Below are 13,972 nucleotides of genomic sequence, written 5' to 3'. Positions count from 1 at the left end.
CGGGGACGAAGATGTCGTAGTTAGCTTCCTCGTCTGTCCCTCCACACAAGTATTCGGCTTGTCGAAACTCCGTCAACTCCCCCTCGTCCATCAAATTCGGCGAATCCTTCACATCGGAAGTCACCCAGGAGTAGGGGTCGTAATTCGAAGTGGACGGAAAAGCCCGAGAAACGACGCGAGGCATACCTACAGTGGGGGTACCACTCCGTTAGTCTATGGGGTCGGGAGTCCGGGAAAAACCCAGAAAGTATATTTGTCCTACCCACCAAATAAGATCAAGCACGGCTAAAAGATAAACCCCAAATAGCCTATCCTGGAATGGTAACCCCCCTAACACGCCCTACTTGACATTAAAAAAGTATCTATCCTACGAAAATCAAACAAAAAGCAGCAATCACATACAGTAGACATGCAAGAAAGCATTGAAGCAGAAGAGAGAAGGGGTCGATGATTACCTGGATTGATTGCGAAAAACTTGAAAAAGAAAGGGACGCGCAGGAATGCTGGAATAAGTCTCTGGATAATAGAGAATGCAGAAGGAGGAGATTGGAGAAGCAAGAGTTGGAAAAGGAAAACTAATGCAAAACTGTTTAAAACTGCCGTAAAGGGAGCGCGAAAGGCTTGGGGGCAAAATGGTCTTTGCGTACAGGATTTTCCAACCCATTATGAGCATTTAATGCTCTGCGCGAGGAACGAGGCGACGGATGATCGTCCCAACAACGAACGAGCACGCACACAAGAGGCGCGTTCCCTCCACGGACCACCGACCTGGCGACAATGAACGAGTAGATAACACGCCACCAACAGCCTGTGTGGCTAATTGCTGGCGCGTTGGGGGCACTGTTACGGCCTGGCCCAGGCCACTTGCGGGTCAACCCGACCCACTGATGACCCGAACCGAACGGTCGGGCACGTGCAACTCACTACGCAACCCGAACACGCGTCCTTAACAGCTCTCCACTGCAGCTGTGATGAAGCTTCGAGGAAGGTGGGCCTGTCCTTGCAGGGCCCACATCTGACACGGTATAAATGGGGAAGGAACTGCCCTTCCCCCAAGATACGTCACACACTGCCTTACCCCTTTTTTTGCCTGCACATTCGACTAACTTGAGCGTCAGAATGTCATTGCAAGTGGCACCCCCTCCTCAAGAGCTCGGAACGTCGGCTCCCCGTCTCGCCCATACGACCCACTCCAGATCACGCACCATCTATCCACACGAAGACCATCCCGAACCGTCCAGTACGCGACCTACCGAACAATATATATATATATATATATATATATATATATATATATATATATATATATATATATATATATAATAAATTAATTTTATTAAATACGTATTTATCACAAACAAATTCATATTTTTCACTAAATTTATATTTACAATTATTAGCATAATTGAACTATTCCAAATCACTCATTATAATTTTATTAATTTAGAAGTCATCTACATAATATTAAAAATTACTATAAAAAAATCATTATAACTACAAAAATAATATATTTGTTTTGATCTTCAAAAAACCAATTTATAGTTTTTCACTATATTCAGATCCTTAAAAAAAACAAAAAGTAGGTTTTAACCTTTTTCCTTTAATGACCGAAAGAAAAAAATAATAATAATAAAAAAATAAAAATATTATTCGTACATTAAAATCAATCACTAAATTTAATTATCAATATATTTATATATAAATATATACGTAATTTAATTTATTTTTAGTATATATTTATATTTTAAAATATTTTTTAAATTAATGATTAATTTTAGTATATACATGCTATATTACATATAAAAAAAAAAAAGAGAAAGTCACTGTTCATTTTATCCTGATTTTTCCAACCATTTTCTTTTTCTTTCTATTTTACGACCCTCTCTCGTCATCTCTGAAGTTTCATTCACACACGAACGAAAGAAAAAACGATGAATGTCCTTTGAATTTCGATCTGTATCTCCTTTTTCTTCATACCACAAAATCATGGACCCTAGTGGATCGTACCCGGTCTCAGGAGGAGGAGCAACCCAAATGAAAATGACGATTCGGCCCTCCCACTCGCACCACCACTCTGAGAGCAGCAACAGCGACCGCGCACTCGACTGCAACCTCACCTCCCTCTGCGATCACATCCAATCCGAAGGCTTCAACTCCGGCGCCTTCTCCGACATCCTCCTCCACGCCCTCGGCTCCACCTTCCGCCTCCACCGCCTCCTCCTCTCCCGAAGCTCCTATTTTCGGTAACCAACTCACTCGCTCTTACTCATTCACTCATCAATTGGAACCGTTAGGGTTTGTTAATTGATTGCAAATGTTATTTATTTGTTGATTAATTAGGAACATGCTTCATGGACCTTGGAAGGAAGCATCTGCACCGGTTGTGACTTTGCACGTGGACGATAAAAACGTTAACGAAGAGGCCATTACTATGGCATTGGCTTATCTCTATGGCCACCACCCTAAGCTTAACGACAACAATGCTTTTCGTGTTCTCGCTGCTGCTTCCTTCCTAGACCTTCAGGTACCAATCAATTCTGGGTTAATAGTTGTGCGTCAATTTGGTACTGGTTCTCGAGAGGTTAGACGCCTCTGATTGATCAATTGATCAATGAAAGATACAACCACGAATCAAAGTGGTTCTTCTGACACGTTGAAGGTGGCATAGATCAATTTTGTGACGTGTCATGAACTTACGGAAATGACCAATTCTATTCACTGTTAGTTGTATACTTGTATCTTTCAGGACGAATTTGAGGTGTCCGATTTTTTTGACCATCAAGTTGACGCTTTGAAGAATCATTTTGACCTTTAGTCCAATCAATTTCATGCATTTTAAATTTTAAATTTTGTTTAAAAAAAATTCTGTGCAGGATTTGTGTGCAATATGTACGGACTTCATTATATCAGAGCTTTGGACTTCTAATTTCTTGGCTTACCAGGTTAAACATGCATAATGCTACCCTCATTGTGAATTGCAAGTAATACATCTTTCAGATTTTTACTATCACTGGGATAGTTATTCATGTGGGGTATGATTGGAATCTAGGTGTTTGCCGAGAACCAGGACTATGGCATCCATGGGGAGCGTGTAAGAAATGCTTGTTGGGGCTACCTTTGTCAAAGTGGGGGCATGGAATTAAAAGAGGTAATTTGGGTAGGAAGATAAAATCACATTCTTCTAAATATCGCTTACCGTTCTTTAGTTGTGGTTCTTGGTTATGTATATTTGTTTTGAATATGAGGAGTACGTTAGATTAGTTGACATTTGGTTGTTTGTTGCAGGTGCTTCCTAAACTTTCATCTCAAACATTGCATGCATTACTGACCAGTGATGAACTATGGATACCAAGTGAAGAGAAGAGGTAGGTGGTTTTTATGAGCTTCTATTTGTTTTTCTTTTACTTTTTTTCCTTTTCTTCCGTTAACAGCTTGAGTTTCGTTGTTTGTGTAACACTTGTCTCAAATTTCATTATAAGGTTTGAGTTGGCTTTGTATGTGTTCCTTGCAAAGAGTGCTCAGTGGAAGGCCAAACATCCTGAACATGGAAGTTCCAGTTCTGAGTCTGGAACTGATATCCATTCTGATTCTGATCACTCTAAGGGGAAGAGTGTATCTGACGGCTGCACTGATAAGAGGTTGGAAACTGATCTAGAGCAAATGAGTCTTAAAAGTGGTATAAAGGATCCTAATGCCCGTAATCTTCTAGTTGAGCTTCCAGACTTCAACAATGCAGCTTCTAACTCCAATCAACAAAGTGAAGAAGCTTCATATACAAGCTCATCAAACCTGAAACCAACATACTCTTGCAACATGGAAGGGCCTTCATCAATGGGTGATTCATTATCTGATACAGATGGCATCAGAACATCATGTTCCTATGTTGAGATGCCTGTTGTTGCTGGAGCAAATGGTGTGGCTATGGAAGGGCCATCTGAGGAAGGATCTTGCTTCCATTTGGATAACAATAGTTGGATTGTTAGGGATCAATCTAGAAACCGTTTTTCATCAAATTCTTCTTCTAGCGGGGTCTCATCCAATGATTGGGGAAGATATGGAGCACCATTTTTTTCATGGGGTGGAAGAGTTGTTGGCAAAAGACGTCTTGAAGCTCACTCCAAAAGAAACTATGCAGATCATGGGGATGAATATGATGCATTTCTTAACATATTTGAAGGGGGCTCTCTCTTATACTGCAACATGTCTTTTGAGGCTCTTTTGAATGTCAGAAAGCAACTTGAAGAGTTGGGTTTCCCTTGCAAAGCTGTGAATGATGGTCTTTGGCTTCAGGTATTTCTTTGTTGCCATTTACATTGCACCTCTTAAACAAACACTGCCTATGACTTCACCAATGACCCAACATATGTTGCAGAATATATTTGAAATTTAATTTTATTGGTTTTTATTAGATGCTTCTTAGTCAGAGGGTGCAAGAAATTGCTGCTGATACCTGCAAAAGTTGCTCCCTTATGAGTATGGCTTGCACCTGCCGGCAACCATTTACATTTTCACATGGAGCTAATTCCACTGGATTTTACATTCAAGAACATAACCAGAATAATATGCATGCGAACATGGGCAATATATATGTTTCCGAGCCTTCTCCAGGTGAAGGAAATGGCATCTTTAGACCTGTACGAGTACATGTTAGAGGGGCTATAGATGGGCTTGCAGGTATTGGTCGTGGAACTACATTTGTTCCAGCAGCTGCTTCTGCTCCTACACGATTTGTCTTTTCTCGTGTACCATTTGGTGTTGGGAACAGAAACTACCAGCAATCTGCAGCCAATGATGATTCAGAGATGCGAACTGATCACAACGGCGACCTGTCTGGAGATGGATTGACAGCTTTGGTTGGATTAAGTCAAGGTGGGGTTAATGGAATAAATGTACATGGAGAACTTTCTCAAAGGGGATATGAAATGGACATGCAAGGCAGAATGTCTGGAACTGCAGGAGGCCCAAGTACTGGTGGTATTCCTATGCAGATGTTAGAGACACCAGAACATAACGGTGGAATAGAATGGGAGAATTCAAATAATTCATCTATATCATTGGATTTGAAAACGCCTTTAAGCCATTTCCCCCCTTTTCGCTTTGGGTGAGTCAACCTCTCTACAACTTTCCAGAGTTGTTAAAGTAAATTTTGCTATTACTGGTTTGTGCGTTTTATGCCCTTAGCTCTCACAGTTGGTGACACCTCTCTGTTACTGCCAATATACTTCACAATATTAATAATTTAGTGTGGTTAATATTCACACACAATCACATTGGCTACACTATGTTTCATTGAACTTTCAATCTTCCTCCTGTGCATGAGATTTTATATCTATTTCCTGCTTGTGAAGGTTCCTCCTCTGTTCCTCTCCTTTGTGTTTCCCTTAAGTTGTGTTGTTTTAGGTGTTTTAGTTTAATGTAGGTTATGTATAATGCATACTGTAACATGCTAATGGTGTATATCCAATGTTGTTTCTTGTATCACAGAAGCTGTCTTGCAGTTAGAGTGAGATAGTAGGGGTCTTTTTGTTTTGATTAGTAGTTTGGTTAAAATGCAAATTGTCCTTCCTGTTTTTACCCTTTCAAAATTGTGCCCTTGTCTCAATTTTGACAGTTATCTTGCTTAAACTTTCTCTACAATTGGTTTTAATTTGAACATTGAAAGTTGAAACTAAATACTTATTTGCCACTTAGTGAAATTTGAGGCTGTTAAATTGTCAAAATTGAAATCACATTAGGGCTATTTGGCAAAGGTTCATAGTCAGTGTAGGTGTTTTCATTTTAATAAATAATTTGTATACATTTAATGTTTCTTTTGCTGTGGTTTACAGGGTCCAATTTGAGGATGTGCACAGACTCGGTGATGGTCAGGTTAAGCATTCTCCAGAAATGTTCTATGCTGGTTCTTTATGGAAGGTTGGCAAAAAATAATCACTATATTATCTTGCTTGAGTTTACGTGTTCTGATATGAACAGAGTTTCTGTTTGAATCTTTAGGTCAGTGTACAGGCTTTTAATGATGAGGACCCTCAGGGAAGGCGTACACTGGGTAATGTCTCACTGCATTGAATGTTCACCTTTGGACTGTGAATTAAGTATGTAAATTCTTATTCTATCTGGGAGCTTATGTTTAGTGTTGGTGCAGGTTTGTTTCTTCATCGTCGGAAGGCAGAGATAACTGATATACATAGAAAGGTAAGAAGGACTGATTTTCAGCATTTAAAAGATAGTTTTGGACTTTGGAAATCATACTCTGTTTCTGAAAATGAATTGCTTTATTTCAATAATATAGAGTAACGTCTGTCCATCAGGTACATTTAAACTCAAATTGGGTGCTGATTGCCAGTAGTTGGAGTTCTAGTATCAGCATGCCACATTCTTAGTTGTTTTAAATGTGTATACCATATATAACGTGTCGTTGATTATAAATCTTCTGGAATTCTATCTAACCTAACGTATTTCTATGAAATGTGTTTTCAGGTGCACATGTATGTTGACTCTCGTGAAAAGGTGACTGCTCGCTACCAGGTAATGCTGGGGTACTGAACCTATGCTTTTATCATGTGGTGGTTTGTGATTTTCTATTATTTTAGTCGTTCCTGATACTGTTATCATTCTGGTTAATGGTTTTGTTTTCCATCTGCCTGGTCCATTCAGTTGATTTGTCCATCCAAGAGGGAGGTAATGGTGTTTGGAAGCTTTAAACAAACAGGCACTCTTCTACCTAAAGCTCCTAAAGGATGGGGTTGGCGAACTGCTCTATTATTTGATGAGCTTGCTGATCTTCTCCAAAATGGAGCCCTAAGGGTCATTGCTGTGGTGCAGCTTGTTTGAGTTAAACAGGTAAAGTTTCTTTGCATATACCAAAAAGTTGAAAATTCTAATGGTTTGTGAAAGCCAAATTGCTTGTAACTACTCTTTTCTAAAATATATAATTTGATCGGTTTCTTTCTTTTGTCCAATCTTACAGGAGATGAAGTGATGAACCATGGTCAAAGTCTTCATTGTACATGAATAAAATAGGAAAGTTCAGGAGTTGCATGCGCTATATCGATGAATAGCACGAGTAAATGCCATTTTTGTTTGCATCTGCCTTAATATTTGGATGAGCAACAAAGCATCGTCTTCACATATATAAGAGGGCTTTTTTTATGCTTTCTTATTTTCTTCAGGCAACTAAAGCACAACAATATTAACATTGTTGTATGAGATAGAAATAATTAAAAATAATGTAAAATTATAATTCGGCAGTGTCTCCATCAGGTGCTCTTAATCAACATGACATACCTATCTTGGATTCAGTCTCCAAAACATGGGTGACCTACACCTGAAATGAATGAATTTTAACCTGTTTATATTGGAAAGCTGAATGAGAACTACAATTCATAATTATAGATTGATCTTGATCTTGGTCTTGATAATGTGGGATGTGGACTGTGAATTTTTGAGATAATATACTTATTACTGTACTTCCTTAGCTTTTAATTTTTGAAGTCTTCCAACATTTTTACCAAGTAATGCCATCAAATTTTGCATCGTCTTCATTCTTTTTCGTCTTAGGCTCAAGTTCTCAAAGTTGCAGTGCACGCTTTTTGGCCGAAGGAGAGCTATATTGTCACCGTTTGCGCTTTTTCTCATCATTTTCTGTAATTTTCTCTTTACTAATGGACAAGAAGAAACGGTACCCTGGTGAAGTTTTGGAACACAGTAATGCTACATCTTCAAGGTAAAAAGATGCTAACTAGAACTTCAACAGAAATTATGTGAGTAATTGAATCATGGACGATGAGAAATGGTGGAGCCGACTTGCCATAATTCATATTCTTCAATAAATGAATGTAATTTTTTTATTAGTCAAAGAGTAATTACCCAAATCAGTTCCTAAGGATTTTAAAAGCGGATATTTTAGTCCTCAAGAAAAATTAATATACAGATTAATCTGAAAGTTTTACTTCGAGAGACAAATAAGTCCCCATTTCATTTTCCGGCAGTTATTACCCAAATCAGTCCCCAAAAATTTTAAAAACGGACATTTTAGTTCCTAAAAAAATTAATATATAAATCAATTCTCAACGTTTTTCTAAATTATTATTATTATTATTATTATTATTATTATTATTAATTACATAATAATACTATATCATGATTTTTTTGTATTTTTTGGACAAAAATAATAATAAATTTATTTATTAAATTTTTATGTATGTATTTCTAATATAAAGAAGAATATATATATAGTCACTCAATAATAATAATAATTTTTTTTATGGAGGACTGTTGTTTGATGGAGGAAAACGTTAGGGATTGATTTGTATATTAATTTTTTTTAGGGACTAAAATGTCCATTTTTAAAATCCTTGAGGACTGATCTGAGTAATTACATTGCCGGAAAATGAACTGGGGACTGATTTGTCTGCCGGAGTAAAACCTTAGGAATTAATTTCTGTGTATTAATTTTTCGAGAAATGCTATTTGTACACCAAAATTAGCTACTAAAACCAGCCACTAATATATTTGTGTATAAATACATGTGTAGTTTAATTTATTTTCAATGTATATTTATATTCCAGCATGTATTTTATATTGGTGGCGGACTTTGATGGCTAATCTTGGTGTACACGTAGCATAACCCTAATTTTTCTTAAGGACTAAAATATCTGATTTTAAAATCCTTGGAGACGGGTAATTACTCTTAGTCAAATATCGACGGATTTATTCTTTCATATAATAAAAAGAAAGAGTACAAGAAACTAATTTTAGTCAGCTAATATTAGCCAACTTTAGAATTTAAGTCTATAATTTAGGATTTAGAATTTAAAATAAACAAAACAATCTTAAAAAAGTTAACTATGCTGAAAAAAAAAAAGTTATCTAAAATTACTCATTAAAATTAGAACCATTGAATTATTTTTTCCTTTCTACCATAGTTACCTTTCTTTTGTAACTTCAATGATTCAATCATATAGATATTAAATTAATGTGAATGTAAGTGAAAGTGTGAAACCATATTTCTAATCCAATTGAGCGTGGTATATATGTGGGGTACAAATGGTGTGCATACAAAAGGGGACGGATAGTGACTCGAGAGTGTGCTATCAATATCATCAATATTAGTCAATGACATTATTAGTACTATTGGGACGCTGCAAAATGTTGTTGGCAGAATAACAATAATGTATGAAGTTTAGTTGGGATTGGAGGCTCAAGCTCAGCCACATTTGAATATATTTATTGTTATAGAACTTATTAGGATATCTGAAAATTAATTAATTTAGTCTCCAAATTAAATTTCAAACATCTTTAAAGAGTTTAGGATCAAATTGATTATTTCTTCAAAATTCAGGATCAGATTGAACATTCTCTCGTGTCGAAGTTATTAGTTTTGTTTCTTTTTATTTGTTTGATGTAGATAATGAGATTCGGCACCGTAAAACAAAATGGAAGAGAATAGTACTATAGTAGTAGTAACTAATATGGCACCGGCACCGGCACCATATGCAGAACGTGACACTCTTCTTATAGCATAAAATATGCTGCACGTGGTGCTCGCTTTCGAGTTTCGAGTCTAGCTACTTGGTTTTCTTTATTTATTCCTAGTACGTTTAAAAATTAGCTATGATATATGTACACTGACACGGATACGGGACACTATACAGGACACGTCGAGACGCGAATTTTAAAATTTTACATGATATGGAGATACGCATACATATAAAATTTAAAGTATTTTTTAAATAAATTGTAATGATAATTTGATATTTATTGATATTAAAATATAAATTAATTTTTTTAATATCTTATTTTAATTATATTAAGTATTTAAAATATTTTTTGTTTTAATAATTAATAATATATATTATATTTAAATTTATTTTAAGAATATATGTTAAAAATAAGACTGGACAGCTGATACCTGATGGTATTTAGGTGTGTCTAGACGTGTTCGGAGAAAAATTTTTTATTTTTTATTAAGAGATGGTTGGATACAACAGTGTTGGACGAGTGTCGATAAATGTCGTGTCCAAAATGAAACCAACACGCAAACACAGTAACTCAGCAAGGTGTCGTGCTTCCTAAAAAATTAGTAATGGATTCTATCACAAGGTAGCTGAAAAATGTTTATGTTCTAATGAAATGAGTGCGATATCACATAGTTGATAGTTTGCTCCAACATGCAATAAATATTTGTAGTATGTATTATTATGTGGTTACGACGTCAAGTCAATACTTAGTGCAACGGTTATATATATATATATATATATATATATATATTTTATGAAGTCAAACTTTGTTTAATTGTTTGAGCTTTTGATTTTTTTTTTTAAAAAAGCACAATAATGGCGGCAACTTTATTTGGGAAAAAGTTTAAATGCTCACAGAACAAGATCTACACATAACACATTAGTGAATTACTATGGTGGCTGTCTTTATTTCTTTATTCCATGCTTTCTCAAAGTTGCCGACTACAAAATAATAGATAATGAATCGGAATAAACTATTTAGCTTACTTTAAAAATTCTGTCTTTAATACAGCATGAAGCTATATGTAGTATAAAATCAAAGGCATATTATATTGAAAATTTAATGTTATTGAAAACGCTGACAAGAGGATTAATTACAGTTCTGCCAAAGAAAAAACCTTACATAAGTCTAAAAATATGGGAATTAAATTCAAGATTTTAAATTTTCAGCATGTGCCAAAATTCTTTAGAAACATGCTCCAATTCTTTTTTTTTTTATTTTCCAATGGAAATATATCTTTTTTTTTCCAATGTGAACGGGGTGTTTGAGTGTGAATAAATCTACTAGGAAGCTTTGTGTCTAAGAAAATAAGAAGATAGCATAGAGTCCATAGTGAAAATTTTAACTGATCGGAGATACTTACAAGAGGATAGGACGATAATAACATTATACATGCACTAACCAATTATCTTGGAATTTAGGGTGTCCAAATTCATCCTCTTATACCAAAAATTCACCTAATTCGTTTGCTTTAATCCATTGTTCCAAAATGATACTCCTATTTGTTATTTAGAAACTAATAATGGAGTACACGATTCAACCAATCAAGCGAATGTCACATACGTAATGTAAACATAATCTCGTATTTTTCCTTTTTCACACCATTAGTATTTGAAGTGTCTTAATATACGGCTTTATTTCTATTACAATTATTCATAGAATATATATGTGATAGAATAATAGAACACTTGCATCCTCGCACTATATATCTTCGGTTCCTAGTGCACTATATATCTACTATCTAAGTCAACTAATGCGAAAAGACTACTTAGCTAATTATAACCATTTAGCTTAAAGAAGAACAAGTTGAAAGTGCCCTTAGAAAAAATGCTTTTTACTTTTGAAATGATTTTGAGCAATATATTTATTAGAAAAACGGTGTAAATACGTGAATTAAGGAAAAGACATCACAAAGAGTTACAGCAATTGGATTGGAACAAATTTAGAGTCGTTGCAAAAAAAAAAAAAAAAAAATTCAAGTTCTACAATTTTGATGATGAAGATTTTCTCAAATTTTTTATGATTCAGGATATAATTTATAACCAAAAAATTAGTGCCAAGATTGCTCCGGATGCTATCAATTCTAATCTTTTTGTACCAATTTAATGATAACTTGAGTTATAGAAATCTAAATGAGATAGTTTTAGTGATATTAGAAAGTTAATATTCAGCACTTAGAAACGATATGTATATGTCTACAATATACAGTAAATTTGAGCCGTACACGCCATCAGTTTTTGCACCGTAAATTAAGCTCACATGACATCATTAAAGATGCAGGTGGCACACACTTTAGGCCTCCAAAATATCCCAAATTTCGGATTTCTTTCGGTATTTAAATAAAAATTATGAAGGAAGAAAAGGAAGAGATTTTAGGAATTAGTTTAGTATGATATTATTAGATTTTTAGGGAAAGAAGCTCTCATCTCTCTAGAATTAAAGTAGATTTAGTTAATTTTTTGTCAATTTTTCTTTAGTTTTAATTTCTAATCTTGTTTTAATTTAGTTTTATTTACATTTTCTTATTCTTCTATTTTAGTTCATTAACTTTTTCTTATTAGTTTTTATTCATATTATTTTAGCTTATGAACTCTTGTTAAATTTATAATTTTTTTAATGAATTTGATGTTTTATATTTTCTTGTTGCTTATTGGAGTTATTATTATTACTTTCTTGAATTGGGTAGTTATAAATTTTACAAATTATTGTAATTTATGACGTTCTATGTTTATACACTTGTTAGGTGTTTGATAAAATGTTTGAATTAGTTATAGAATAATTTTTTTTCTTGGCTTGGAGTAGGTTGAGAAATTAGGTGATCTTGAGTAATTGATGTCCAATATTGATTGTTAATTTAAAGTTGTTAATTAATTTTGTTTTCATTGACGCTAATCTTTTACTAATTCAATTAGTAAGTTGGTTAGGACTTATGGATTAAGATTAATTATGTATATTTGATTTTTCTCAATGTATAGAGGTTAGCAAAATGAGATTAACTCTTCGTAATTATCATATTTATGGTCAATGATAAGGTAGTGATCTTTAACCCTCAACCCCTTTCATGATCTTTTTAACATTTGAATTTACTTTCTCTTCTTTAGTTAATTAGCTTAATTACTCCTAATTTAATTTCTTATTATTTACATTTTTTGTTTATTGCGCTCAAAATTTCGATTTCTCCCATAGCTAATGATTGAGCACCCGATTGCAATTCCTAGGGAGAACGACTAAGGATTAAACTCCCGATTATTTATTTTAAAATTTGTGACATCTTTTTACTAAACTTTGAAGAGAGTTGAATTTCAGTTTAGAACTACGACAAATCTTGTGCTTTAACTTGTGAAAATTTCTAAGCCGGTGTTTAGCGCTTCATCAAGTTGCCTGATGTATTTTCTAATACAAAAAGGATAATTAAATCATATACACTAGCTGAAAATGCTCTAATTCGAATTGATGTTCCAGTTGGACAAATGGTCACGAAAACAAATACACGCCAAAAGCGTGGTAGACCTATCGGTTCCAAAGACAAAATCTTCAAAAAAGAAAAGATGTCAATACTATTTCTGTTAAAAATAATAAAGATACAGTAAAGACACCTATGGTTGTCCAAAACTCTAATGTAATTTTAAAACCTATTAGATACATATGGGTATTTGTGAGAAAATAAAATGAAAAAAATAAAATTATACGCTACAAAGCTAGACTTGTCGCGCATGAGTTTTAACAAAGACCTGGAATCGATTATGAAGAAACATACTCCCCTGTGGTGGATGCAATTACATTGCGTTATCTATTCAGTTTATCTACATACTATAAGTTTGATATACATCTAATGGATGTGGTGACAGCTTATTTATATAGATCATTAGATCGTGATATCTATATGAAAGTCTCTAAATGACTTAAAACATCTAAACCATCTAATGAATACTCATAGCGATTATATTCAGTCAAATTGAAAAGGTTTTTATATAGTCTAAAGCAATCTGGACAAATATGGTATAATCGTCTTATTGAGTATCTGACACAAAAGTAATTCAAGAATAATGATATATGTCTATATGTTTTCATAAAAAAATTGTATTTGGATTCATTATAATTGCTGTGTATGTTGATGATTTAAATATCAATGGAACTCCTAAAGATATTCTAACAATTATAAAAACTCTAAGAGAAGAGTTTGAGATGAAAGATCTTGGAAAGACTAAATTTTGTCTAGACTTGCAGATCAAACATACAAATAAAGGGATCTTTACTCATCAAACAACTTATACAAAAAGATTCTTAAAGAGATTCTATATGGATAAGACACATTCATTAAGTACTCCAATGATCATATGATCTTTGGATATGAAAAATGATTATTTCTGTCCTAAAGAAGAAAACAAAAAGGTTCTTGGTCTTGAACTACTATACCTCAGTGCCATTGAAGTACTAATATATCTTGCTAATA

The 13,972-nt window shown here is 34.2% G+C and overlaps 1 protein-coding gene across 1 annotated transcript; it reads left to right on the top strand.

Moving 5' to 3' along the window:
• The first annotated feature begins 1,880 nt into the window (after positions 1–1,880).
• LOC130974347 (uncharacterized) lies at positions 1,881–7,395 on the top strand. The gene is made up of 13 exons (XM_057899194.1): positions 1,881–2,243; positions 2,341–2,524; positions 2,874–2,942; positions 3,050–3,148; positions 3,286–3,365; positions 3,480–4,290; positions 4,410–5,101; positions 5,829–5,913; positions 5,995–6,046; positions 6,143–6,192; positions 6,478–6,525; positions 6,655–6,840; positions 6,968–7,395. Exons 1-12 carry the CDS (start codon positions 1,936–1,938, stop codon positions 6,829–6,831), a joined length of 2,655 nt encoding a protein of 884 aa, XP_057755177.1. The 5' UTR covers positions 1,881–1,935; the 3' UTR covers positions 6,832–6,840; positions 6,968–7,395.
• The last annotated feature ends 6,577 nt before the right edge of the window (positions 7,396–13,972 follow it).

The sequence above is a fragment of the Arachis stenosperma genome, chromosome 4 (assembly GCF_014773155.1).
Source record: "Arachis stenosperma cultivar V10309 chromosome 4, arast.V10309.gnm1.PFL2, whole genome shotgun sequence".
NCBI classification, from domain to species: Eukaryota; Viridiplantae; Streptophyta; class Magnoliopsida; order Fabales; family Fabaceae; genus Arachis; species Arachis stenosperma.
This window is presented reverse-complemented; position numbering and strand designations above follow the sequence as displayed.

Excerpts from the sequence above, each read along its gene's own strand:
- LOC130974347 (XM_057899194.1), top strand. The coding sequence starts at position 1,936 with ATGTCCTTTGAATTTCGATCTGTATCTCCTTTTTCTTCATACCACAAA. Across the intron at positions 2,525-2,873 it reads CTTCCTTCCTAGACCTTCAG|GATTTGTGTGCAATATGTAC; the intron begins GTACCAATCAAT and ends AATTCTGTGCAG. Across the intron at positions 6,193-6,477 it reads TAACTGATATACATAGAAAG|GTGCACATGTATGTTGACTC; the intron begins GTAAGAAGGACT and ends ATGTGTTTTCAG.